The sequence below is a fragment of the Mustela nigripes genome, chromosome 13, assembly GCF_022355385.1.
Source record: "Mustela nigripes isolate SB6536 chromosome 13, MUSNIG.SB6536, whole genome shotgun sequence".
NCBI classification, from domain to species: Eukaryota; Metazoa; Chordata; class Mammalia; order Carnivora; family Mustelidae; genus Mustela; species Mustela nigripes.
Window position 1 is genome coordinate 24649851 of NC_081569.1, and position 27452 is coordinate 24677302.

Sequence of the window (27452 nt, forward strand, 5' to 3'; positions counted from 1 at the left end):
GCATCACAGGCTAGAGAGAGGTCTCTCACTGTGGTTTCATGTGTATTCCTCTGGTGACTAGGGACACAGAGCATCTTCAGGTCTTTCCTGACCATTCAGATTCCATCTGTGGTAAACAAACAAACAAACCCCACCTACCCAAAAAAAAGAAAACCTGTTCACATTGTTACTGATTTTTTTCTATTGGTTTTAGGAATCTTTAATATATTTTCCACATAAGGCTTTGACAGCTAAAATTATTGCAAATATTTTTCCCACTCTTTGACTTTTCATAAACAAAAGTTTTACATTTTAATATAGTTCAATTTATTGGGTTTTTTTTCCTTTGATATACAAGTTACCTGGGAATGATTTTTGTGAGTGGTATGAAGTTGGGAGCAAATTTTTTTTCAATATGAATGTCAAATTGAAGCAGCAACACTTATTGAAAAAGACTCTTTTTTCCACTGCACTATAGTGCCCCTTTGTTATATAGGAGATAATTGAGTATCTCTGTTCTCATTTGTCTGTTTCTCTGCCCTTGTATCAATACCCTATTAAATAAGTTACTATACCATGAAGGGTTCTGGTTCAAGATGGTGAAGTAGGAAGTTCCTCAATTTACCTCCTCCCATGAACTCCAAGTCTACAGCTATATGAAGAACAAGTTCCTCTAGAGGAAACAAAATAAAACAAAACACAGGTAAAAACTGGCAGAACAACCTCTTTACTTCAGGGGGAAACCACCCTGAAGTGGGTAGGAAAGGCTGAGACATGATCTTGCTAACCTTCCTCCCACACACATACCCGGTGACCCACAACCTGGAGGAAACTCACAAAACAACAGCTTCTCTCTGCAGAATGAAAGGTTTGTGCATAACATCAGACACCCCAACTTTTAAGACCAGTACCTGAAATATGAGCCCCTGAAACATGTCTTTGAAGACCACAGGGTTGTGCTGAACTGAGGAAAAGCTCTCAAAGGGCCCACAGGTAGACTAACCTGCCTCAGAGAACAGGGCAGAAGTAGCACTTTGAAAAGCACCCAGACTCCTTATGAAAGAGACTTATTTCCTAAAGCTTTGGTCTGAGAGGTGGAGGCCTGCTGAGATACTCTCTGGGATCTGAGGACAATGTGCAACATCTCCTTGATCTCCCCCTGACTTGCTAAAACTGGTGGGCACCAGTTTTTTTTTTTCTTTTTAATTTCCCTTTTTCCTTTTCTTTTTCTTTTCCTTTCTTTGTCAGTTGCCATCTTTGTACTCCTTGTCTGCCTCACTCCAGCCACTAAGTGCCACCTTTGCACTTTCCCTCTATTGCACTCCAGAGCTGAAGTATCTCCCAGAGGGGAGCTTCTACACATGTCTGGAACCCTGGTTTTTATGTCTGGTGACCCAGTTTTTATGGATGCTACTCAGAGGACACCTCTTGATTGTCTGACTCTGGAGGGCAGGGGTTCCTGCATTCCTGGTCCCAGCACTGTAACAATCAGAGAGGCAGTTCTTGACAGACTCCCACTATCAGGACTCTACACAGAAAGCAGACTGAAATACACACAAGTCTTTCTGAGAAAGAGGCCCATTTGTTTTATAGGAACTTTGACCTCAGGGACAGGCTTCCAGTCTTGCAAACTTCTAGGAGCCTCTGGAAGGGCCCTGACAGAACAGAGACCAATGGACACAATCTTTGCACTGCCCTTCACTGTCATCTTCCAGAAAGGATCTCATTCCTTTGGTGCATGATTTTTGTGGTTATTGCTGAAGTAAACCTCCACATTGTCTATCTCTGATGGTAAGTGGGGCTTATGTTTGTGGGTCCATAAATACGTAATCTACAGAAAAAAAGTTCATAAATGTTTACCAACCCAGGGAATAATAAGCAGCAACAGACCCAACAGCTCAAAGTGAATAGAGGCCTATTCACTTATCATCATAGCTGAACCCTGAAAAGCAGGCTTCTTATTAAGCACACACCTAAGAGTTGCCTATAAACCTTCCCTGAGAACATGGAGGGTGGGCGTTATCTCCACTCTCACCTGCCATGCTCCAGAGCTGAAGTATCTCCCAGAGGGGAGCTTCTACACATGTCTGGAACCACTGTCTCCTAAAGGGGACTTCTTATATGTGCCTGCTACTCTAGTGTTTATACCTGGTGCCCTGGTTTTTACTGCTGCTGCCCAGGGAATATTCCTGATCATATGGCTCTGATGGCTAGGGGGTTTACAATCCTGGGTCCCACAAAACTGTAACAATTAGAGAGACAGTTCTTGCCAGGCTACTACCCCCAGGGCATTGGACAAACAACAGACTAAAATATACCTCCAGCATGTCTGTGAGAGGCCACTTGCTGGTGCTGGAGTTTTGGTCTTAGGAGCAGGCTTCAGGTTTGGCACACCTCTTGGGGTTACACTGGTGCTCTCAGGAAATAAAAGCTGAGGAGGCTACTTTGCATTCTCTCTCTGCCTCACTACAGCTCACTGGTATCTACAGAAAAGGAGCTGGCACATCTGGAGGCCTATTTTTTGGTGGCTGCCACTCAGATGACACATCCAGATTGCCTGGCTCTGGGGTCTAATGGGACTTATGCTTGTGCTGCCACAGAACTGCGAATATTTGCATTCTTTAAATGCTGCTGCCTGAGAGTTGAGCTTCTAGTCAGCCTGAATCTAGGTGTTGACTGAGACCTTCCTTTTTCAGACACCAACTGGTCTTGGTACACCTGAACTACTCAGAAATATTAAAAATGAAATAGGCTGCTTAGACAAGCACAGGTTTTAGAGATAACCAAAAACTAAGGTAGGGTTGAATGAGAAGTTTCATCTCCTCCACAAGGCTAACACTTCAATATTGGGACACATCGTTGTTTCTTCTAATGCATAAAAACCAACACTAATAGTTATGCAAAATGAAGAAATAAAGGAATATGTTACAAATGAAAAACAAGACAAAACCCAGGGCGGGGGGGGAATAGAATGGAAATCGAGTTCAATGTAATGGTCAGAAAGATGCTTACGGAACTCAGGAGAGGAATAAATGAACACAGTAAGACTTTCAACAAAGAGATAGAAAATATAAGAAGGTTCCAAACAGAAGCCACATTACTGAGGAGTACAGTAACTGAAATTAAAAAGTACACTAGGGGGACTCAACAGCAGACTAACCAAAGCAGAGAAAAGAATCAGTGAAACAAAGACAGGATCTCACCCTAATCAGAGTAGCAAGAAAAGGAAAATGGAAAAAAAGGAAAGACAGCTTAAGAGGTTTATGGGATATTAAGTGTACTAACAGTCACATTAAAGGGATCTGAGAAGAAGAGAGAGAGAAGGGGACAAAAATGTATTTGAAGAAATAATGCCTGAAAATTTGCCTGATATGTGGAAAAAAACAGACATCTTGATCTAGAAATCCCAGAGAGTTCCAAATAAGGTGATTCTGAGGATACCCACACCAAGACATATGATAATTATTTTTGTCAAAAGTTAAAGACAAGGAAAGAATCTTAAAAGAAGCAAGAGGGGAGGAAAAATTTTTATGTACAAGGGAACCCAAATCAGACTATCAGCAAATTTTTAAGCAGAAACTTTACAAGCCAGAAGGGATGGCATGATTATGTTCAAAGGGCTGAAGAAAGAAAAAAATTCAACTAAGAATACTCTACCCAGAAGCGTTATCACTCAGAATTAGAGGAGAAATAGTTTTCCGGATTAACCAAAAGCTAAAGAAGTTTATCACCACTAAACCAGCTTTAGAAGAAAAGTTAAAGGACCATCTTTAAGCTGAAAAAGAAAGGACACTAATTATCAACAAGAAAACATATGAAAGTATAAATTGACTTGTAAATGTATATTTCCTTTACTTCATTTACTTTACTATATTTAGTAAAAGTAGTGGATTAACCACTTATAAAGCTAGTATGAAGATTAAAAGACAAAAGTAGTAAAATAAGTAAAATATGACATTGAAAATGTAAAATATGGAGCCTATAGGGTTTTAGAATGCATTCACACTTAAGTTGTTATCAATTCAAAACAGATTGTTATAAATATGAATTGTTATATGTAAGCTTCATGTTAACCAACAAGCAAAAACTTAGATACACAAAAAATAATGAAGAAGGAATCTGAATGTACCACTAAAGAAAGTCATTTAACCACAAAGAAAGAGCTTAAGATAAGAAAGGAACAGAAGAATTATAAAACAGCTTAAAAACAGTTAACAAAGTAGCAATAAAAATATACCTACAAATAATTATCTTAAATATAAATGGAATAAATTCTCCAGTCAAAAGACACAGGGTGATTGAATAGATAAAATACAAAGAAACAAACAAATAAAAACCCGAGATCCATCCTTATGCTGCTTACAAGACACACATTTGAGATTTAAGGACACACAGAGACTAAAATGGAAGGTATAGAAAGAGATGTTACATGTAAATGGAAACAAAGAGAAAGGTGGGATATCTATAGCAATATCAGATAAAATCAACCTTAAAACATTCTGTAATAGACAAAGAAAGGCATTACTTCATGATAAAGGGTTCAATCCACAGAGAATATAAAATATGTAACATATAATACATATAACATGTGTACTCGCATAGATATTGATGCACCCAACAAGGGAACATCTAAACACATGAAGTAATACAAACATACCCAAAGGAAGAAAACTACAAAATCCAATAATAGCAGGGGACTTTAACATCTCACTTACATCAATGGATAGATCAAGCAGACAGAAAGTCGATAAGGAAACATAGGCTTTAAACAACAGGTTAGACCATATGGACTTAACAGATATTTACAGAACATTCCATCCAAAAGCAACAGAACACACATTCTTCTCAAGTGTATAAGGGACATTCTCCAGGACAGATTATGTGTTAGGCAAAAAACCAAGTCTTAACGAATTTAAGACTGAAATCACATCAAGTGTCTTTTCCAACCATGATGGTATGAAATCAGGAACCAATTACAAGAAGGAAACTGAAAAATTCACACATATGAGGAGAGTAAATAATATGCTACTGAACAACTAATGGGTCAAAGAAATAAAATATTACCTCAAGATAAATGAAAATGGAAATATAAGATATCAAAATTAATGGGTTACAGCAAAAGCAATTTTAAGAGGGAAGTTCAGAGCCACAGATAACTATATTAAGAAACAAGAAAAACTCAAATAAACAATCCAATCATATCTAAAGGAAAAACAACAACTACTACTACAAAAAATGCATTCTAAAGTTAGTAGAAGAAAGGAAATAGCAAAGATCAAAGCAGAAATTAAGGAAAAAGAGACTAAAAAGACAATAGAAAAGATCAATAAAACCAGACTTGGCTCTTTAAGAGATAAACCAAATGACAAAACTTTAGCTACAGTCACCAGGAAAAAAGAGATGGCTCAAATAAATGAAACCAGAAATGAAAGTAGAAACTTTACAACTCATACCACAAAAACGCAAAGGATCATAAAAGATTACTATGAACAATTATACATCAAATTGGGAAACTAGAAGAAATTGATAAATGTAAAAAAAAAATATACAATCTTCCAAGACTGAATCATGAAGAAATAAAATACTCAAAAAACCCACCATTACTAGTAAGGATATTGAATATTAATAATAATAATAGTCCAGGACCAATCAGCTTCACTTGATTTCTACCAAAAATTCAAAGAGTTAATACCAATCTTTCTTAAACCTTTTCAAAAAAATACAAGGGAAGCAAACACACCCAAACTTATTTTTGAGGCCAGAATTACCCTGATACCAAAACAATAAAGAACACAAAAAAGGGTCAATATCCCTGATGAATATAGGTGAAAAAAATCATCAAAAAATACTAGCAAATCAAATTTAACAATACATTATAATGATCATACACCATGATCAAATGAGATTTATTCCGTATTTGTAAGGACAGATCAAAATCTACAAATCAATCCATCAATGTGATGTACCACATTAAGAAAATGAGAAATAATTATCCAAAGATGCAGAAATAGCATTTGACAAAATTCAACATTCATTTATGACAAAAACTCTCACCAGAGTGAATATAAAGAGGAATTTCCTCAACATAATAAAGGTCATATATATCAAGTCCAGTACTAACATAATACTCAACAATAAAATGCTGAAACCTTTTCCTCCATGATCAGGAAAAAGACAAGTATACCTAGTCTCACCAATTTTATTCAACATAGTATTGGAAGTCCTAGCCATAACAAATAGTAAAGAAAAATAAATAAAAGGCATCCATCAAAAAAAATAAAAACAAACAAAAAAAAACAAAAAATGAAATCTTGCCATTTGCAATGACATGGAGGGAACTAGAGGGTATTATGCTAAGTGAAGTAAGTCAATCAGAGAAAGACAAGTATCCTATGATCTCACCAATATGAAGAATTTGAGAAACAAGACAGGATCATAGGGGAAGGGAGGGAAAAATGAAACAAGATGAAACCAGAGAGGGAGACAAAGCATACGAGACTCTTAATCTCAGGGGACAAATTGAGGGTTTCTGGAGGGGATGGGGAAAGGAGGGAGAGGGTGGCTGGATGATGGACACTGGGGAGGGTATGTGCTATGGTGAGCGCTGTGAATTGTGTAAGACTGATGAATTACAGACCTGTACCCCTGAAACAAATAATACATTCTATGTTAATAAAAAAGGCATCCAAATTACAAAAGAAGTAAAACTCACTATTTGCAGACAATGTAATACTATATATAGAAAACCTTAAAAACTTTACGAAAAAAAACAAACAAACCCAGAATTAATGAATAAATTCAGCAAAGTTACAGGACAAAAACAACATACAGAAATGAGTTACATTTCTATACACTTATAATGAGCTATCAGAAAGAGAAGTTTGTTTTTTATATCCCATCTACAGTCACCTCAAAAAGAATAAAATACCCAGGAATAAATTTAAACAAGGAGATTAAAAAACCTGTACACTGAAAACTATGACACTCATGAAAGTAATTGAAAGCACAAATAAATGGAAAGATGTCCTATGCTTATGGATTGGAAGAATTAATATTGTTAAAATGTCCATAGTATCCAAAGTAATCTTGAGGATAGATTCAATGCAATCCCTATCAAAAGTCCCATGGAATTTTACACAGAATTGAAGGAAACAATGCTAATATTTGTATGGAACCACAAAGAGTTTAAGTAGCCTAAACAATCTTGAAAAAGAAAAACAAAGCTGGAGATATCACACACCCTGATTTCAAATTACATTACGGAGTTATATATTCAAATCAGACATTGGCATAAAAACAGACACATATATTGGTGGAACAGACGAGACAACCCACAAATAAACCCATGCATTTGTGGTCAACTAATTAATGGCAAAGCATCCAAAAATAAGGGAGAAAGGAGAGTTTCTTCAATAAATGGTCTTGGGGAAACTGGACAGCAATATCCAGAAGAATGAAATTGAAAAAATGTATTCATACACAAAAATTAACTCAAAATGGATTAAACAATTAAATGTAAGACTTGAAACCATAAAATTTCTAAAAGAAACACAGGTAGTAAATTCGTTGATATTAGCCCTTGTTATGAGTTTTAGGATTTGCACAAAAACAAAACCAATAAACATGAAAATAAACAAGTGGGTCCATATCAAACTAAAAGTCTTCTTCAGAGCAGAGAAAACCATCAACAAAATGAAAATGCGACCTCCCAGATGGGAGAAGATATTTGCAAATCATATATCCAATAAGTTAATAATATCCAAAAGATATGAAGAACTCATGCTAATCTATAGCAAAACATCTAATTTAAAAGTAGGCAGATGATCTAATTTAAAACAGATTTTTTTTTCCCCAAAGAAGACATACAAAAGGCCCACAGGAACATGGAAACATGCTCAACATCACTAATCATCAGAAAAATGCAAATCAAAACCACAATGAGATAGCACCTCACACTTATTAGAATGGTTATTATCAAAAAGACAAAAAGGCAGGATAACAAGTTATTTTGAGGATAGAGAGATAAAGGATCCCTGTGCACTGCTGGTAAGAATATAAATTGGTGGAGTCACTGTGGAAAGCAGTATGGAGTTCCTCAAGAAATTAAAAATAGAACTACCATACCCAGCAATTCCACTTCTGAGTATTTATCTAAGAAAACAACAAGACTAACTCCAAAAGAGAACTGCACCCCCATGTTCATTCCAGCATTATTTACAATAGCCAAGATATGGAAATAAACAAAGTGTCCATCAACAATTGAATGGATAAAGAATATATATATATAATAAATAAAAAATATATGTGATATCTTAATGATATGATACAATAATATCCATATATATGGATAAGGAAAAATATATATCACATATATGTAAAAATATAAAAATTATATATATATATATAAAATTATATATATATAAAATTATATATATATATATATATATATATATATATATAATTTGGCCTTAAAGAAGAATGATATCAGGGCATCTGGGTGGCTCAGTGGGTTAAAGCCTCTGCCTTTGGCTCAGGTCATGGTCCAGGGTCTTGGGATCAAGCCCCACATTGCACTGTCTGCTCAGCAGGGATCCTGCTTCCTCCTCTCTCTCTCTCTGCCTGCCTCTCTGCCTACTTGTGATCTGCCAAATAAATAAATAAAATCTTTTTAAAAAAATGTTATCTTGTCATTTGCAATGGGATGGGTGAAAAGGGTAATGTATCTTCTCTTCTTTATGATTTTCTTAAAATTTCTTAAAATTTTCTCCTCTTGCCTACCTTATCATATAATACAGTATATAATACATATAATCACATAAACTATGTGTTAATCGATTGCCAGTGCTATCAGTACAGCTTCCAGTCAACAGTAGGTTACTAATTGTTAATTTCCAAGTAAACTTTTGACTGCATGGAAGGTTAGCACCCCAACACTGTGTTGTTCAAGCGTCAACTGTATTACTTTTTCTATGGACATTAATTAAACTTTCTAATCAAAAGCAGAGATAGAATAGATGAAAACATGATCCAACTATACTCTAGCTACAAGGGACTCATTTTTGATTCAAAGACACAAATAGTTGAAAATGAAAGGATGGAAAAAGACATTCTATGCAAATAGTAACCAAAAGAGAGCTGAGGTGGCTATAGTAACTTTAGAAAAAAATATACTTTAAATTTAAAAAAAAGTTACAAGAGACAAACAAGGTCACTATATATTAATACAAAGTTAAATAAAACAAGAAGATAAAATAAATTTAAACATTTATGAACCTAATAACAGATCCTCAAAGTATAAAAAGAAAAATTGATAAGGCACCTGGGTGTTTCAGTCAGTTAAGCGGCTGCCTTCAGCTCCTGGGATTGAGTGCTGCATCAGGCTACCTGCTCAGTAGAGAATCTGCTTCTCCCTCTCACTCTGCCTGCTTCTCTGCCTACTTATGCTCTCTATCTCTTATCGGATAAATAAATAAAATCTTAAAACAAAGAAAAAGAAAAAGAAATTGATAGTATTGTAAAAGAAAAAAAAAAACAGTTCTTCAATAAGAATTGGAGATTCCAATACCTGCTTTCAATAATAGATGAAACAACTAGATGTTGGAAAGAAAAAATTTTTCTCAAAACTTTAAGATTCCTCTAGCTAGTCTAATAATTAAATTGACTAAATTAAATTGATTAAATTAAATTAAATTAAATGGGACAGATTAATAGGAGGAAAAAGCAAAGCTTAATTACATACACACAGGGAACTAACAGTGAAATTGAGACCCAAACAAATAACCAAGGCCAATAGTTTTTATCCTTTTTAGACAGAGATAATAAACTTGTGAGAAGTTGACGGGAAAAAAATAAACTTAAGTCTAGGAGCTTCAATTAGTAAGGAATTCTAAATAGAATTTGGGTTGAGGTAGTAAATTATTAGAAAAGTACCTAGGGTTGTTTATACAGCCTTCTTAGCTCTATCTATGGTGATAGGGATGTCCCTTTACCTCCTGGCACATGGAGGGTATCTTTCACATGGGAGATTTATTTCCTGCTATCTGGAGACAGAGGCAGGAGAGTCAGAGTATTCTTCTTGTACTGGCTTTTTCTTATGTAACTTTTAATTCAAAATAATCAATTTGCCAAAGTGGGTCATTTTGGGCAGCCTGCCCTTGGCCTCTACATGGACAGCAGATAAGTAAAAAATAGAGGACTTAACATCATAAATCAACTAGATTAAAGAGCAATATACAGAACACTCTACCCAACAACAGATTGTCTCCTGTATACGGGGCATTTTCCAGGATAGACCACGAATCAAGGTAGGCCATAAATCCAGTCTCAGCAGATTTTTTTTAAAAGATAGATATCATAAAAAGTATCTTATCTGACCACAACTGGATGAAATTAGAAATCAATAATAGAAGGAAAAATTAGAAAAGCAAGATATGTGTGGAAATTAAACAACATAGCTTAAAACAACCAATGGTTAAAAAATAAATAACAATGAAATTGAAAAAAATTGAAGAAAAAGTAAAATGGAAACACAATATCTCTAAAAGATATGGGATGCAATGAAAATAATACTGACATGAAAACTGATAGATCTAAACACTTATTTTAAAGGCCAAGAAAGATCTCAAATCCATATGTTAGTTTCACAGCTTGAGAAACTTGAAGAACATACTACATACAAAGCCAGTAGAAGAAAAGAAGAGCAGAGCAGAGATAAGTGACACAGAAAACAGAAAAACAGAAAAAAATCAATACCACCAAAAGGTGACTCTTTGAAAAGATTAACAAATTTGATGAACTTTTAGTTACACAGATTGTTAAAAAGTAGAAAGAGGGAGAACTTAAATTAGTAAAATCAGAAATGAAATGTAGACATTACTACCAATTTAAAGAAATAAAAATGATTATAAGAAGGCAGTACAAACTATTGTATATCAACAAGTGGATAACTAAATGAATTTTCAAATGCTTAGAAACACAAAATATACTGAGACTGAATCACAAGAAATAGAAAATCTGAATAGATCTATAACTAGTATGGAGATCAAATCAGAAATTGAAAACTTCTTAAAAAAAAAAAAAAACAACCTCAGGATCAGATAGTTACTCTGGTAAATTTTAACAACACTTAAAGAATAAACGATCCTTTCCAAAATGTTCCAGAAAGCTGAAGAGGAAGGAATACTTTCTAACTCATTCTGTGAAGCAAGCTTTACCTTAATACCAAAACCAGATAAAATCCCTAAAAGAAATTAAACTATAGACCAGTATCTCTTATGAATATTCATGCAAAAAATCTGAACAATACACTAACAAGCTAAATTCAGGTGCATATTAAAAATAATTATATACAACGACCAAGTGGGATTTATTCCTGGAATGCAAAGATGGTTGACATCAATCAATGCAGTACACTAAATTATCAGAAAGCATAAAACAACAACAACAACAACAAAAACCCCTATTGGTCATCTCAATTGATATAGAAAAAGCAGTTGACAAAATTCAACAACTTTTCATGATAAAAATACTCGACAAATTAGGAATAGACAGAAACTACCGCAACAAAAAATGGCCATATATGAAAAACCCAGTTAACATCTAAAGACTAAAACTCTTTCTCTAAGATTAGAAACAGAACAATGATATTCACTTTTGCCCCTTCTTTTCAATATAGTATTGAAAATTATAGACAGAGAAATTAGACAAGAAAAATAAACAAAAGGCATCTAATTGGAAAGGAAGAAGTAAAATTATCTCTGTTCACAGATGATATCATCTTATATTAGAAACACTAAAGGTCACACACACACACACACACAGATAAATTGACAATAAAATTCAGCAGAGTTGCAGGACATAAAAATCAACAGTCCAAAATCAGTTACATTTTCATACACTAATAATGAAAAATCTGAAAAGGAAATTTTAAAAATTCCACTTACAATCATAGCAAAAATAATAAAATAGTTAGGAATTAACCTAACCAAGGATATGAAAGACTAGAATGAACACTACAAAATATAGCTGAAATTACAGAAGACTTTTATCAATGGAGAAACATTTCCTAGTCAATGATTGGAAGACTTAATATGGTTATGATGTCAATTCTACACAAAGGGATATGCGTATTTTTTAAAGATTTTATTTATCTATTATTTGAGAGAGGGAATGAGAGAGATCATCAGGAGACACAGACTCCCGGTCAAGCAGGGAGCCCAATGTGGGACTTGATCCCAGGTCTCCAGGATCATGACCTGAGCAGAAGGCAGTCGCCACCCAGGCACCGAAGGGATACGCAGATTTAATGTAAACCTTATCAAAATTCCAATGACATTATTTTATAGAAACCAAAAAAACATTTTCTCAAATTCACATGAATCTCAAAGAACACTGAATAGCTGAAAAAGTCTTGAGAAAGAAGAATGAAGCTGGAAGACTCACACTGGTTTGTGAACTTACAACAGAGCCACAATAAACAAAAAAGTGTGGTATAGGCATTAAAAAAATAATAATAAGCCCAGAAATAAATCCCTGCATATATGGTCAAGTGACTTACCAAAGTGTGCCAAGACCATTCAGTGACAGACAAAAGTAGTCTTTTCCACAAAGGGTGCTTGGAAAACTGTCATTCACATGCAAAGGAATGACTTTGAAACTTCACCTAACTATATGCGAATATGAACTCAGCATATGTCAAAGCTAAAACTATCAGACTTGAAGAGAACAACATAGAAGAAAGTTGCATGAGTTTGAATTTGACATTGATTACTTGGATATGACACCAAAATCAGCCAAAAAAAAAAAAATAGACAAATTGATCGTCATCAAAATTTAAAATTTTATGCATCAAAGGGCACTATCAACTCAGTAGAGAAGCAACATAAATAATAGGAGAAAGTATTTTCAAATTATATATATGTTAAGGTGTTAATATCCAGAATATATATTTAAAAAACCCTATCGTTCAAAAATGGAAAAAAAAGAAACAACCCATTTCAAAACTGGTCCAATTTCTTTAAGAAAGTATACAAATGTCCAGTAAGCACATGATGTGATGCTCAACATTACTAATCATTAGAGAAATGCAAATCAAAACAATAGTGGCTATTATAAAAACAAAACAATTGTAGCTGGGTACTATAAAAACAACAAAAACAGAAAATAGGTATTGTTGAGGAAGTGGAGAACTTGGAACTCTTGCTCTTAGGAACGCAGAATACTGAAGTCACTGTGGAAAGCAGTAGGCCGGTTCCTCAGAAAATTAAACATATAAAAAAATTAAACATATAATTACCCTATGATCCAAAAATTCTACTTCTGGTTATACACAGAAAAGAACTGGAAGCAGGGGCTTGAGCAGGTATTTGTATACCAATGCTCATAGAAACATTATTCAGAGTTGTTAATAGGTGAAACTACCCAAATGTCCACAGATACATGAATGCATAAACAAATTTTGGCATATACATAAAATGGAATGTTATTCTACCTTAAAAAGGAATAAAATACTAATCACATGCTATAACATGTATGAATCTTGGAAATATTATGATAAGTAAAACAAGACAGACACAAAGGGAGAATTATTATATGATTCTACTGATATGAGATACCTAGAACAGTCAAATCTTTTAGTGTCAGATTATACGCTTAAACAAGGTTAAGTGTAATTTTATATTAGGCATACCTTACCACAATTAAAAAAGATAATTCATTGTTAATGAAAAAGACAACTGAGTCACAACCTATGTGGAAGTAACGTGTGACAACAGCAAAAACAACAGAAAAAAAAAGAAGTATATTATAAGATTCATATACCATACATGAAATGGCATAATGTTAATTAAAGGTAGACTATGTAATACTTTAAAGGTATCTATTTTAAACTCTAGGACAACTAGTAAAAACAAAATAAAATAGATATAACAAGTAATACAGAGAAAAATGAAATCAGAATAGAAAATTGTAAGTCTTTTTAAAAACCTCAATTGCTTCAATTGCCAAGTAATGTAAGTGAAGGAGTCAGGCTAAGTGTAAAAATAAATAGACTACATTGTTCTAAGAAGCCCATTCCCAAAATAAGTGGAGTGGGGTAGGGCAAAAGGACAGAAATGTATGCCTATGAATTGTTAAATCTGCTTTCAATTCTTTTCTCTTTTAAGAAAACCCAGAGATCTCGAGTATTTTCTCACTCATTTCTTTGCTTACTTATTTATGTGAAACCTGGTTTTTAATTGTTTTCTCTAATTTATTTTAAAACAGTACTGGCTAATTAAAACATGGTCATAGTTTATATGTAGCCTTCAGATGACTACTATGGGAGTTCTAATTTAAATAAGGTGAGTGCTCTATTTGGCAGCACATATACTAAAATTGGAATGATATGAAGAAGATTAGCATTGCCCCTACACAACAATGACACACAAACTCATGAAGTGTTCCATATTTAAGAACGAACGAATGAATGAATGAATGAAATGAAAATAAAAGAAATAAATGATGAATTAAAAATACGGAGTATGCTTTCTGTGGATGGAGCATTTTTTACATAGCACACCCCGTACCTTCTACCCTTGTTCCTTTGTTCTGTCTACCCTTGTTCTTTTGCTTTTTCTGATATTTTCTGTCAAATACTCTTTCAGAGTCCAAATCAAGTGCCATCTTTCCCTGGAATTTTTCTTCCTCTTCTAGTCAAACTTGAGCTTTTGGTTTTCTTAACAATCAAGACTGACTTGTCTCTGTTTGGGCAAAGCACTTAAAAATCTGCTTTGAATACCCAAGAATCAACTTATTGTTCCATTAATGAAATAATTCAAACGTCTATTAAAGTCCCAGCATGGGCTGACACTGTGATGTTCTTACCTGCTTTTAGCCTGGATTTTCCTCCTCCCAACACTTTTTCTCTATACAGTTTGCCAAGGTGAATCTCTTCTAGAATTATGTCCTTCCCCATCCAACAAAACTATTCAGTAGCTCCTTCTTATTTGCAGGAGGAAGTTAACTTCTCCCCATTTCCTGTCTTCTTGTACCTGGTCCCAGTACATCTGCCTCATCTTACCTCTTGCTTTCTTTCCCCTGATTCTTCATAAATACAAAATTAACTAGAGTCCCACAAAATTGCCTTATTCTGTGCAAGTTAGCTCTTAGCTTAGGACATCCTCCACTCAACTTGTCAAGCTCCGCTTCCTCATGGTGATATTGGTTCTCCATTTCAGCCATCTCTACTACATCTGCCCACATGAACAGAGCCTCCCTTCTCAGTCTCTGCTTAGGATGGCATAGAGGGGGTGTTATTGGGGCAAGTGCTCCACCCATTGCCCAGTTTCCCATGTTCAACTATTTTAGGCTCTCACACTGGAAACTCATTCTTAATGAGACTGGTTAACCCTGAGGTTATGTGGAACTGGGGTGCCCTCTACTGCTTTCCAGAACTGTAACTATTTTGCTTTATGTCTTTCAATAAAAGGGAAAATGCTAATGGAACAAATGGGAATTCAGCTGATAGACTGTTATTTCTCAGGGTAAACACTGAATTCTGTATCAAAACAAATAAGCACTATTAAAATGGTAATAAGTATTCCTCTACATATGAGTTTCTATATAATTTTGATATGTCATTATTTCACTATCCCCATAGGTCCATCTAACCTAAGGCTCGGTTATATGTTCATAAAAATTAAGAAAAGAGACTGGGTTATCATGTCATCATACGGAAGAGGTAAGTATCTAAGCCACAAGCTTAAATAAATTTAAAAGATTAGATTTTTTAAGATAATTTCCACTATGTTCCATATGTTCAATATGCACTGAAATTAAACTAATAGAAAGCTTACCCAAAACATAGATATTTTTAAAATTGATTCATTAAAAGAACATAAATTCACTTATAGTGGATATTTCATTACTTATCAATGATATCTTGATAAGGTGTTATTGTGAAGATTTAATGTCCATAACTCTCACTAATCCCAAAGTAATCTCTGAGTTCTCCACATTTTCTTTTCTTGCAAAAATTTCTGACTGACTTTGTTTCATAATCTGGAAAGCTTTAAATTCACTAGTTATTTGAACTCTTTCATTTGTCTTATGCTGTTTAATCCTGAAAGAAAATGAGCTGTCACGGGTATACCTAAATCTAGAATTCTAAGACCTAAAAGGTGAAAATTATATTAAGTTGATTCTGATTGTTTTTAATGATTTTTACTGTCAACAAGACTATCTCAGTGATAGGCCTTTTGAAAAATTAGAAAATGAAGAAATGTATGTGTTCAAGTTAATCAGTTTAGAATCAGAAAAACCTTTCAAATGAACATCTCATCTAATTTGTACCACTAAAATCAGAATTATTTAATATTGTGGTAAATGTATATCCAGAGTAACACCTCCCGTATATTTGTAACATTTCATACATTTTTTTATGTCTTGTTCAGAAATATATTTAAAATTACTCATTTTTGGAGAAACTCAGAATTTTTGAAATATGCAAAAGTATCAGCAGATAACTTAGATTTGGAACACCTGGTATTGGGCACAACTGAAGAATAAAGTAATTTCACACACTGAAAGATTAAAGATCCTTTCTGCAGCAGAGTTAGAGACTCGTCTTTTCTCACAATCATTCTGTTAAAAGTGACTATTAACAATGCAGTGTCACAAAAGCTGTGGAACAGTAGTATAAAGCTCATCATTTTCTTGGTGGTTTAACTTTAAATCTTGATCATTTTCTCCCAGATGTTTTCATAGTCAAGAGGCATCTACCTCCTGAGGTACTGGGCTTGCTTTTTGCATCCATCTTATTTGTGCTGCATGGACCCTATTTCCTTCCAGTTGTCTTTAGTGCCACCTCGCAGGGTCTGTACCACTGAGACAGAGACAGACATAACTCAACAACCCCAGTACTGAAACCCAGGTATGCATGGGTACCAGCGGCAGTGCAGTACACCAATGTCCCGGGTCCCCGGAGCTTTCCCGTTGCTTAACCCCAGAGCTGCTCTCAGGTCTTCAGACCCACAACCCTTGCTATAGACACGGTTTGTTGTTGTTGTTTGTTCAAAAAATAACACTTCGGGGGGTGGGGAATGTATATTGCGATTGGGTAAATTTTAATTCTAATCCAGTTTTGCTCTTTCTTTCCCGTCGCAATGAATTACAGGTAAAAAAAGGAGCCTCACTAAGGAGTTCTTCCTCAAGAGAGGAGGAGATCAGGGCATGGAGGCCTGTGGTAGGACTGAAGAGGAACACAAGGTTAGGGAGGTACTCAAGCTTGGACCTAACAAGAAAAACTTGGCCCAACGACCTCTGGCTACCGCTTTGCTGACAGTCCCCTCCACCTTTGCTGTAAAAAGGGGAAACCAGTGGTTATTACAGGAGGCACCAAATATGCTCCTGAAGGCCATCAAGAAACTTCAGATATATGGCCTATTCCAAACCAGGCCAAGCCGCGGGCCCTCAGCCCTCCCCCTCTGCTGAGCCGGCCCGAGGGCGCATTTGGTGAGAGTCTGGCGGCCTCTACCGGAGTGCCTCTGCAGAGGAACGTTCGTCAAACCCAGAGACGACATGTGGCGCTCAGGAGAGGTGAGAGCGAGTGCGCGAGTGCACTGGGGGCGCGGGGGGGATCTGCAGCGGGGCAGCGCGCGGCCTCGGGCGCGGCGCAGAGCGGAGCCGCAGGGCGGCGGCGGGAGCGCGGGGCGGCGGATCCGCTCGGCCGGGGAGAACTGGGCAAGTTCGCGCTGGCAGCATGGGGCGGTGACGCCGCACCGGCCTTCCGCGCCTGCCAGCCGGGCGAGAGCAGGCGGAGGAGGAGGAGGACGATGCACCCTCGCCGACGGCTCGCCTTCCTGGCAGCTGGGTAAGAAGATGCGGGCGAGGGTGAGAGAAAGGGCGGCCCCGGCCGGGCGCGCACCCCTCCCCTCGGCGCTCTGGAGCCGCGAACTGCATGGCCCGGGAGGGGAGGTGGAGAGCAGGCGGGGCGCCGCAGGCGGCCGGGAGCGCAAACTTTCCCTCGGCGACTGCGGGGGCAAAGCCAGCGCGGGAGGGCAGGGGCGGCCTGAGCGGTACAGCCTGGCCGGACGGGGCATCGGGGCTCACCGCGGGCCCGCTGGTAGGACTTGGGGTGTGGGGACACACGCCGCCGCCGTCCCTGGAGCCGGAGGGGCGAAATCGCCCACCTGGAGGACCCCGCCAGCCCCGGGGCTCTGAGGCGCGGGGTGTCCCGGCGCTGCTTGCGGGGTGGGCGCGGACTCCGCGGGGGTGTCGCGGGTGGGTTGGGCGGGCTGCTAGAGGCCGGGGGTCTCGGAGCCGCCGCTGCACAGCGCGCTCCTCGCCGAGGAGGCTCCGACCTGAGGCTAGAGCAGTGGAGGTGTGTGAGGGCCAAAACGAGCGAGGGAGGGTCGGGGAGCGGGCGGCGCTGGGCGCGCTGCTGCGGACAGGGCGGGAGGCCGACGCTGCCCGGCCGCCGGCGCCAGGTTGGCTAGGCTGCGGCTCCGCAATGCCGCCCCCGCGCCCACCTGCGCCCGCAAACCCCCACGGTGGTCTGGGGGCGGTGGGAGCGGAGCCTCTCTTTGGGGGTCCTGGCTCAGGGCTGAGGGCGGCAGGAGGCGCCGCCCCAGCTTCCCGCATGCAGCGCCGAGTGCTCGCCGCCCGGAGTACGGCCCGGGTCAGGCGACAAGCCCCAGGACGCGCCCAGGCGACCACCGCATGGCACCCTGCCCTTCTTGACAGGAGGGCTTCAGCTTCTGAGGTGGAAGTACCTGTTGTATGTTTCCCAATTCCCGAGTTCGCCAGGGGTCTCCTTGGGAAAATGTTCCTTCTGAACACGCGGTGTTCCTCTATAGTGTGCACCTATTTGCGTTATGCGCATATCGAGAAATATGTGCCTTCGCTAAGGTTAGTTGCAGAGCCCAGGGACTGTGCCTGCCTGGACTTAAAATGCATTAATTAGGGCCCAGCACAGAGATGAGAGTCTTCCCCAAATGTAATGATTAAGTTATTTAGTTATGGGGACAGAACGCTGAGAAAGTGGCAACCTTCTCTTATAAGCAGATCTTATATTATCGTGATCCTGTAGATTTGTTTCTTAAATGTGCCTTTTTTCCCCTCTTTCCACATACTTTCTCTCAGCACCTTGCAGAACAAGGAGTAGCTTGCTGGCTTTGAACGCGTGGCAAATATTTCAGAAAGGTAAAATGATTCCACTTGTGGATTTGACAGATGCAAAAAAACCAAAAAACAAAAAAGCCCACAATCAGATAACTTCAAACATTTATTTTAATAAGACTAATGGGTCATTTGATAATATGTTGAGAAATAAAGCAAAGTATTTGAAATGTGTAAGATATAAATTAGAATGAGTCTGCACTCTAAAAGCGGAAATTAAGCCCTGTTGTAACTCCTTTTCGTGCCCCAACTTACTGCCTAGTAGACACAGATAACACAGTGGAGCTGTGTTTGTGAAGGACGGCCAGGTCTCTTTATAAATTGTGCTGCTGGCAGTATGAGTTCATTTCAGGAGTTGTCACACACATACACACACACACACACACACACACACACACAAACATTCATATTGTATGCTTTCTCCCTTTGTGTACCTTTCAGCTTCAAGATCAAGTTGGAGAAAGGAACAGTTATTCTTCGAAATTCATCTGCTTCAACTATTATTCTTATTGGGAATGGACAATGGAATGTTTTCTAGCTTTATCATGATAAAAAACCTCCTTCTCTTTTGTATTTCCATGAACTTAGCCAGTCACTTTGGGTGAGTTACCGTCTATGCTTTTATTTTATGGGTTTGGTGCACAAGTGCCTTTAAGAAACTTTGGTGACTAGTACATCAGCAAACCCTCCCTTTCGTCTTTGCAGTCCCATGCCCTTCGATTTGTTGTAAATAGAGTCCTCGCCCTACCCCATGCTCTTGTTTTGAGCAGGGCTGTGCCACCGAGTATGTTTTCAGAAATGGAAGCAGAGGTGGTTTCAGAGGAGTCAGCTGTGTTTTCTCCTACTCAGGTTAAAACAAGATTTCTAAGTTCTCATGCATGAAGGACACTTACTGATTGTCAGTGTTTTGGTTGCCTTCCTTGGGTTCCATTATGCAAAGCAATTGCCTTGACAGCCAAATCCACACTGTGTGGCATTGACAAGGACGTAACAGTGGTCCTGGCCTGAGGCAAAGGCTTTGAACAGTGGCCACCTGAATGCGGGTGTAGAAACTACTACGTGTACTAGAAACTACACATGTCTGAAGATCTGCAAGACACACCTGGCCATCAGGCATTATTGATTTCTCGAAGCTCTTTCACATGGACCTTTAGTATTAGCATACTGATTATAATCTTTTTGTTTTGTTTCCATCAAACTCGGCATAACCAACATCCCAGGCCAGTGTTCTTATGGGTGCTGATCCTCCTCTCCTCCGACCTCCCCAAAATTGGTCTGGCTAATCAAAAGGAGTATAACTTGAAGTTGAGGGAGCATAATTAAGAAATTAAATTTCATGACAAAAGTTGTCAAGCACTTGTTCCTTAAAAATTGGTTCCAAAAGTTCCACAGTGTAGTCCACACTCACATAAATCATGGAGGGATCTTGAGCATGCAGCCAGCTTTCTTACCACCCAGAGACCCCTTCTCTCTGGCCAGTAGGGAGGACCCTCCCAGGTACATAACATTCTCTGTCCTGTGGTCATTTTCTGCTCTTCTGACCTTTCCAGGTCTCTGCAGAAGAGAGAAACTGTGACCATTCGCAGTTGCCATGGCTGGTAAATGCCCACACTGGGACTGTAATCCAGGGCAGCCAGGGGCATGCTCGTCCCTCAGCATTGTCTGGACGGCAGCCCGAGCATGCTGATATGCACAGGCAGAGTATTCCCTTGGGACAGAGTATTCATTGTTATTCTTGCCTTGCTGGTCGTCTTGACTTGACATCTCCCCTATCCTGTCTTCAGTTTCCTTATCTGTTCAATGAAACTTTTCCTTTCCAAAGTTTCTCCCAGCTGTCAAATCCTATCAACTGTGGTGTTCCGGGTGTTCTCCTGAATGAAAATGTTGTAAGTGAACTCATACATAGAATTCACATTTCCAAGTTAAGACATGAGGTAGTTAGTATGTTTACTGACATACCACATGTATTTAGCAATATTTCAGAGGTGAAGAGTGTGCTAGGATTGGAAACATTTTCTTTTTAAGATTTTGGTCCAATCTATTATCGTGAATTTGCATTCTGTAGGCATGAAGTTTCTACACTCCCTGGTGGCTGTCAGTCTGAAGTATGAAGTCATGTGCATATATGGAGACTAGATATTAGACGCAGCTATGCTTTCTTATTTAATTTGGTGGCTTTCAGGGGTCAACTTCAAAATAGAGAGATAATTGCTAGTTTCCAGAAGCTAATACTGTACAAGTGGCATAGGACACTTCAACCTCCCCATAGAATTAGCCGTGAGAGAAGTTTTGAATTTTAGTTTTATGCTCAACAGTCCATCCTGAAACAATGCCTACCAACTGCAGAAAGTCTGTGAGACACAGAATATCACATAAAAAAAGAAAATGTCCTTAATTCCACCATACAGAAACAATCATCTTTTATATTTTGGTGTCTTCTTTCATTTGCCTCTATGCATATTTTTATACAGTTGGGATGATATTGCACCTTCAGTTTTGTGCTGTGCTTTTTTCATGCTTTTTTTGTTATTACAGTTTCTTTAAAATATATGATTTAAAAATGGATGAATATTATTACACTGCATGAATGCTTCATCATCTGCTACTTCTCTAATTTGGGGTGTTTACATTCTTTCTGATTATGCTGTATAAATTTTCCTATAGTGAACACATTTGGCTTTAACTGTTTTAAATATTTTCTATTAGAAGATATTTTTATAAGTTGATTTTTATATCAGGTTCCCTCAGTGCTTTTAACTTGTGACCCTGTGTGTCCAGTTGTATTCAGTGAAGTGGGGTCACCAGGAAAGTGAAAGGGTGGGTTTCAAAAACCCTGGCCAGCCACAAAAGCCATTTTAACATCTGGGAGCATAAGTTTCTATTGATTTTCCTTCTTATACAGGAGCCTTCTTATACAAGGCTCCTCTCACTTGCTTGTACTTTTAATGTACTTAGGAATTAACTTTGTTAAATTGCAAAGAAAGTTTCATAGCACTCATTTGGCTTAAAATCTTGACAAAATAACAGCTATGCAATATGGAACACCTATTGTTATGTTATCTGCTTTAGGTAAATCCTAGGAGGAACCTTATGAGCTAAACATTTATTAGCGCAGTCTTACAGTCTGGGAAGGTAAGAGAGAGGGAGCGCTAACCCAGACAGGAAGCCAAGATTTCCTACTCAGCACTCTTCCGTGATTCAGCCCTGGTGGTCCTTGGCTACACGGAGCTTGCTGGGCTGGTCTGAGTCAGACCAATCTATAGAGGGGGGGAATGCAATTCTGGAAGGCATTCTCTGCATTGGGGTAGAGAGAGTTCTCTGTTCTGAGATTAGGGGGAGAAAAAGAGTGATGGAAGCTCTGTCTTTTCCCCCTAAAGAACGCATTTGTTTGATTAGGTTTCAGAGAAAGATGAAAGGGGCAGCATGAAGGCCCTAAATTTGAACATTTCGGGACAAGAGAAATACTGACTTCTGCAGATGTATAAAAGAAACAAGATAACTGGTGGAGAGCAAAGAGGGTAACAGAAGACCAGTCAGGGAACAAAAGGAAAAAAGGCAAATGTGAGCTTTTGTGCATATACTTAGCGTTTGTGACAAGTATGTGGATTTGGGCAATCAGAAAATTTACAAATGTGATAAGTAAAAGATATTTGGTGATTATGTAAGATAATTAATGTGAAACTGCTTTGAAAATATATGAGTATTCTTTCTTTTGCTTCTCCTGATTTGATCAGAGTCACCAGCAGCTCATTTTCAATAGCCTTTATAATTCTTTTATTAGTTTTAAGTTATATAACAGAGAATGAGTCAAACATATAATGGGACAGAGGCCTTATTTGACTGTCAGTCTTATGCTATGTCACATTCAGAGACATGGTATTATTTGAAGCATTGTAATTATTTTAACAAGACCAGTAATCAGAAGAACACAGTATCGAAAAACTAGCACAGAAACGATATTTGACTCAATGTAATGTCCAAATACATAATATTAAATTTAAACTGGAATTAATTTATTATCATTTGAAAAATCACAGTTTATCAGACTTGACAGACCAGTGATAATTATAAGATAAATTTGAGGATTATCAACTTAATAATAAGGTAAAATTTATTTTCATTCATTTATTTGTATTAAATATATTTTAGGGGTTTATCTATTGGAAAACAAAAACTGCATTAGCATTTTATTACATGGGAACTACAATTTAAATATACTTTAGAAACCAACTTTTATCATTTGCAATTAAAAGGAGATTATTGTAGGAGTAACTTATGAACATGAAAAAAGTTATTCTTTATTTGTCTACCTAAGTATGCTAACCTGGACCTTTGGTTTCATGAAGAGAGCTTTCTCATACACGTTCTCAAGGACGGTTCTTTTCTTTTAACTGGAGCAGAAAGTACATTCTCTCTGAATCATTCAAGTACTCACAATGTCTTTTTAAATGGCATGTTTTCTCTTATGAATCCCCAGATGGCAAGTTCTTTCTGCACTGAGGCTGCAGGTTCATGAGGCACAGGACAAACGGTCATTGTAACAATTATCAAAACACATGGAAGCATCACCTAAGCAGTTGGGACACTTGCAGGAGGTTGGATATCTAAGCGGAGGCCCCAGGGATAGCCAGAGATCAGAAGGGTAGTTCTTGTGCATAGCAAAATTTTTAGGTGACTAGGACTTTGCTACAGAGTAATAAATACCCAATATATATATATATATATATATATATATATATATATATTTTAAGGTACCAAAAGAAAATACTTTCCAATCACGTGCTTTAGAGAGGAAACTTTTAGCATGTTCATCATGCCAACAGGCAGTGAGCTAAGTAAAGCTTAGAAGGACAGTCGGCCAGCACCGACCCAGCCGACCCGGTCTGGCGATCAGCTCCAAGATGAGTCACTGGCTGGGTTCAAGGGGAGAAGGAGATTGTGGGCTTTTGGATTTTTACAAAGGTGCAATTGCATAACATGCATATTTTAACTGGTGTGAAATTTTAGAGGAAAATATTAGAATCAAAGGTAAAAAGAAATCTTAGAACTCTGTTGGTAGCAACAGTAATTAACAGTGTTTATATGGGTATATCTCCTTCATTTCTGGAAGGCCATTTCAAAAAATGTGCTATTTAATTTCCTACTACAAAAAATTTTTTTTAAAAACTCCTTTTGTAGATGAAAAGAGTTCAGGCTGACGAGCATAGGGAAATGTGTCTGAATTTCATGGGAAAGTGGCAGAATCAGGATCCATATCAGAGATCAGGACCTGGACCAGTCCTCTCCATTGTGGGACCTTCTCCAAAATGTCCTGATATGTTGATTGCAGTCTAAAGGGAAAGAACGGGGGTGGAAATCTATACATTGGAAACAAAAGAATATTCTAATCTAGAACTCAAATAACACTGTTCTAAAGATAGTGTGTCTACCACTGCTCAAGTAAAATCAAACACAAAATATCTCCTATGAAATAAAATATTATAGAGAAGTGATCATATGAGGGAAAGAAAGATATGCCAGGAAACAGGCTTCAGTGGTTCGTTGAATACTCTGTTTTATTTGTATTTATTTAACAATTCATTTCAAGATCAAAAAGCAAACCTAAAAATATATTAAATCCAGAACCAGATCATTTTCAATTTTAACAAACAAAAAAAATTGGGCCAATACTCTTCAATCGAATTGGCTCCTGTTTTAGGACCCCTGTCAAGTATATAATAGTGTTAGGTATCACTTTGACAGAGAGCAGTCAGGTACTTCTGATCTCTGTTGCTGCACACTTGCTGTGTGGCTGCGGAGGAATTTCTAAACCTGCCTGCAACTCAGTTTCCTAATCTCAAAGTGGAGTTATTAATGGATCCCACGTCACAGGGCTGATATGGAGAATACGTTGCCGAATGTATGCTAAATGCTGAAACAAGGCCAGGTTGGGGGGGGGTGCTGAGTATAGGCTAGCTATCTTTTTAGATGTTGGGACCAGGAGGCACCCAAGGTTTACTAAGACCTACAGGGTAAGCATGGTGCTGGGCCTAGGGCCAGAGCATGGCAAAGTCAGTAACCTTAATCATGTCTGCAGAGTTTCCCTTGCCATGTAAAGTAGCACATCTACAGTCACAGTCTGGGATTAGGGTGTGAGCATCACAGAGAACAATGCCTTACTGCTGCATCAATGTGCCAGGCACTGTTCTAGGTGCTAAGATCCTGCAGTGGGCAGAGATTGCCTGCCTTCAGGGTACATTCTCCTGTGCAGTGAACAAATACATTCAGTTGGGACACAATTGCCATGAAGAAACAGAGTAAGAGACAGTGAATGTGCTAGAGACAGATGACTTAGGAAACATCTAAAGGCAGTGAGGGCATGGGCAGGGCTGTGTAGAGAAGGTTGAAAGGTGAGCAGAGCAGTGAATGCACTGGCATGCTTGGCATGGAAGGGGCAATGAAAGCAGTATAAGGAAGGGGGGTAGGTAGGAGGCTTAATCAGAAAGGCAGTGGGGAGAGGAGAGGGTCAGATCATGAAAACCCTTATAGGACATGCTAGGTAGTACCAAGAAGAGTAGTTGGCTGTTATAGGTCATAGAGGGTCTTCGAGGGGTTTTAAGTAGGAGTGAAGTATGACCCAATTGAGATGTGACAATAATGTGACTTAAAGTTTAAAGATTGCTCTAGCTGCTGAGTGGAGGATAGAATAAAATCTGGGGTGGGGGTGGTTAGTAGAGGAAGGAGCAGAGATGGCATTTGAGAGAATACAGCAGCACAGGGAAGGAATGATTTGTTGATGGGTTGATGAAAGAAAGGAGTCAAGGATGATACCCCTTACCCCCAGGTATTTGACCTAAGAACACGACACGTTCAATTGCCTACTATTGAGCTAGAGAAGACAGCAGGAGAAAAAGTTCTAGCAAAAATCATGAGTGCAGCTATAGATGTGTTAAGCCCTGTTAGATATCCAAGGGTCCAGACAGGCTATTGGACATAAAAGTCCAGAGGTCAGAAAAAGCCTGGGCCTGGAAACATGAATTGCAAGTCTTTCATCTATGGCGGATATTTAAAGCCACTAGACTGGATGAGATCATTTAGGATTGACTGTAAACCAAGTAAAGTTACCTAGACTGTGCCCTGTCTAAATTTAGGAAGGTAAGGGGGTAAGGGCAAGCAAGAGGAGGATGCCAGTGAAGATAGGAAGAACAAAGAGAGCAGCATCCCAAGACCTGGTGGAGAAAATGTTGTGAGAAGGGAGACATGGTCGGATGAGGACTGAGATTTGATTGTTGGATTTGACAGTGTTCAGTAGCCTCCAGATGAGAGGCTTCATTGGAATGCACAGACTGGAGTGGGTCCAAGAGAAGGGAGGAGAGGCAGCAGAGGTTTCTAGTGTAGACAACTCTTCTTTTTTTTTTTTTAATTTATTTGACAGACAGAGATCACAAGTAGGCAGAGAGGCAGGCAGAGAGATAGGGGGAAGCAGGCTCCCTGCTGAGCAGAGATCCCGATTCGGAGCTCAATTCCAGGACCCTGGGATCATGACCTGAGCCAAAGGCAGAGGTTTTAACCCACTGAGCCACTGATGTGCCCCTCCAGCGTAGACAACTCTTAAGTGAGTTTTGAGAAGAGGGGCAAAGAATGAAACAATAACTGGAAGGAATATGAGGTGAATGAGAGATGTTTTAAAGACCTGTTACATTGCAGCAGATGTCATTACTGATGGGAATGATTGGGAAGGGAGAGAAAACTATGTGAGATCAACACAGGATGGTTTATGTGCAGCATAATCACATATTTAGGGCATCCAGTGTGATTGGGGAGAGTCTAGGGAAATGTGGGTAGGATTAGATGAAGGGAGTGTGGCCTGCAAGAAGGGAGACCTGTGTTTTACCTTGTAGGCTATAGGATTCTGACCAGGGCTATAGTGATAGGGATAAGAGTTGAGGCTACATGAAAGGTGCAAGCAGGGGTAAGCTAGAGAACTGTGTAGGGAGCTGATAGGAGTGGAGAGTGAAACCAATGGCAGTGGGGACAAGCTAAGAGTTCTGGCATAATTTCATGGCCATGACTTTGTGCACATGAGACACATTTCAAGTCCATGGTTCCACCACAAGAGGGGATGCCTCTTATTGGGAAACTTGGAATTGCCTTTCATTGTCTAGCTAGTGTCTACCATGTTTGTTATTTTCTTTTACGTAGTTTTTGAAATGGTTAAAGTAGGGTGCAATGGAAATTTCAGGAAAACATCACAAAATGGTGCCACTTAGAGGTATTTATTTAATAAGGTGAAAGTGACAAGCAAATAATCTGAAGATCTATTTCTCAGAAGTAATTAA

The 27452-nt window shown here is 38.4% G+C and overlaps 1 protein-coding gene and 1 non-coding gene across 2 annotated transcripts in view; both read left to right on the top strand.

The window, feature by feature from the left end:
* Positions 1–14322: 14322 nt before the first annotated feature.
* Positions 14323–14429, top strand: LOC132000413 (U6 spliceosomal RNA). Its single transcript, XR_009399288.1, has one exon. It is a non-coding gene; the product is annotated as a U6 spliceosomal RNA (small nuclear RNA).
* A 4673-nt stretch (positions 14430–19102) lies between these two features.
* GABRA5 (gamma-aminobutyric acid type A receptor subunit alpha5) overlaps positions 19103–27452 on the top strand; it is an 80941-nt gene continuing 72591 nt past the window's right edge. Inside the window, exons 1-2 of the mRNA XM_059418490.1 lie at positions 19103–19158; positions 19576–19735. Coding sequence (XP_059274473.1) covers positions 19650–19735 — 86 coding nt within the window. The 5' untranslated portion in view covers positions 19103–19158; positions 19576–19649. The remainder of the gene's footprint in view (positions 19159–19575; positions 19736–27452) is intronic.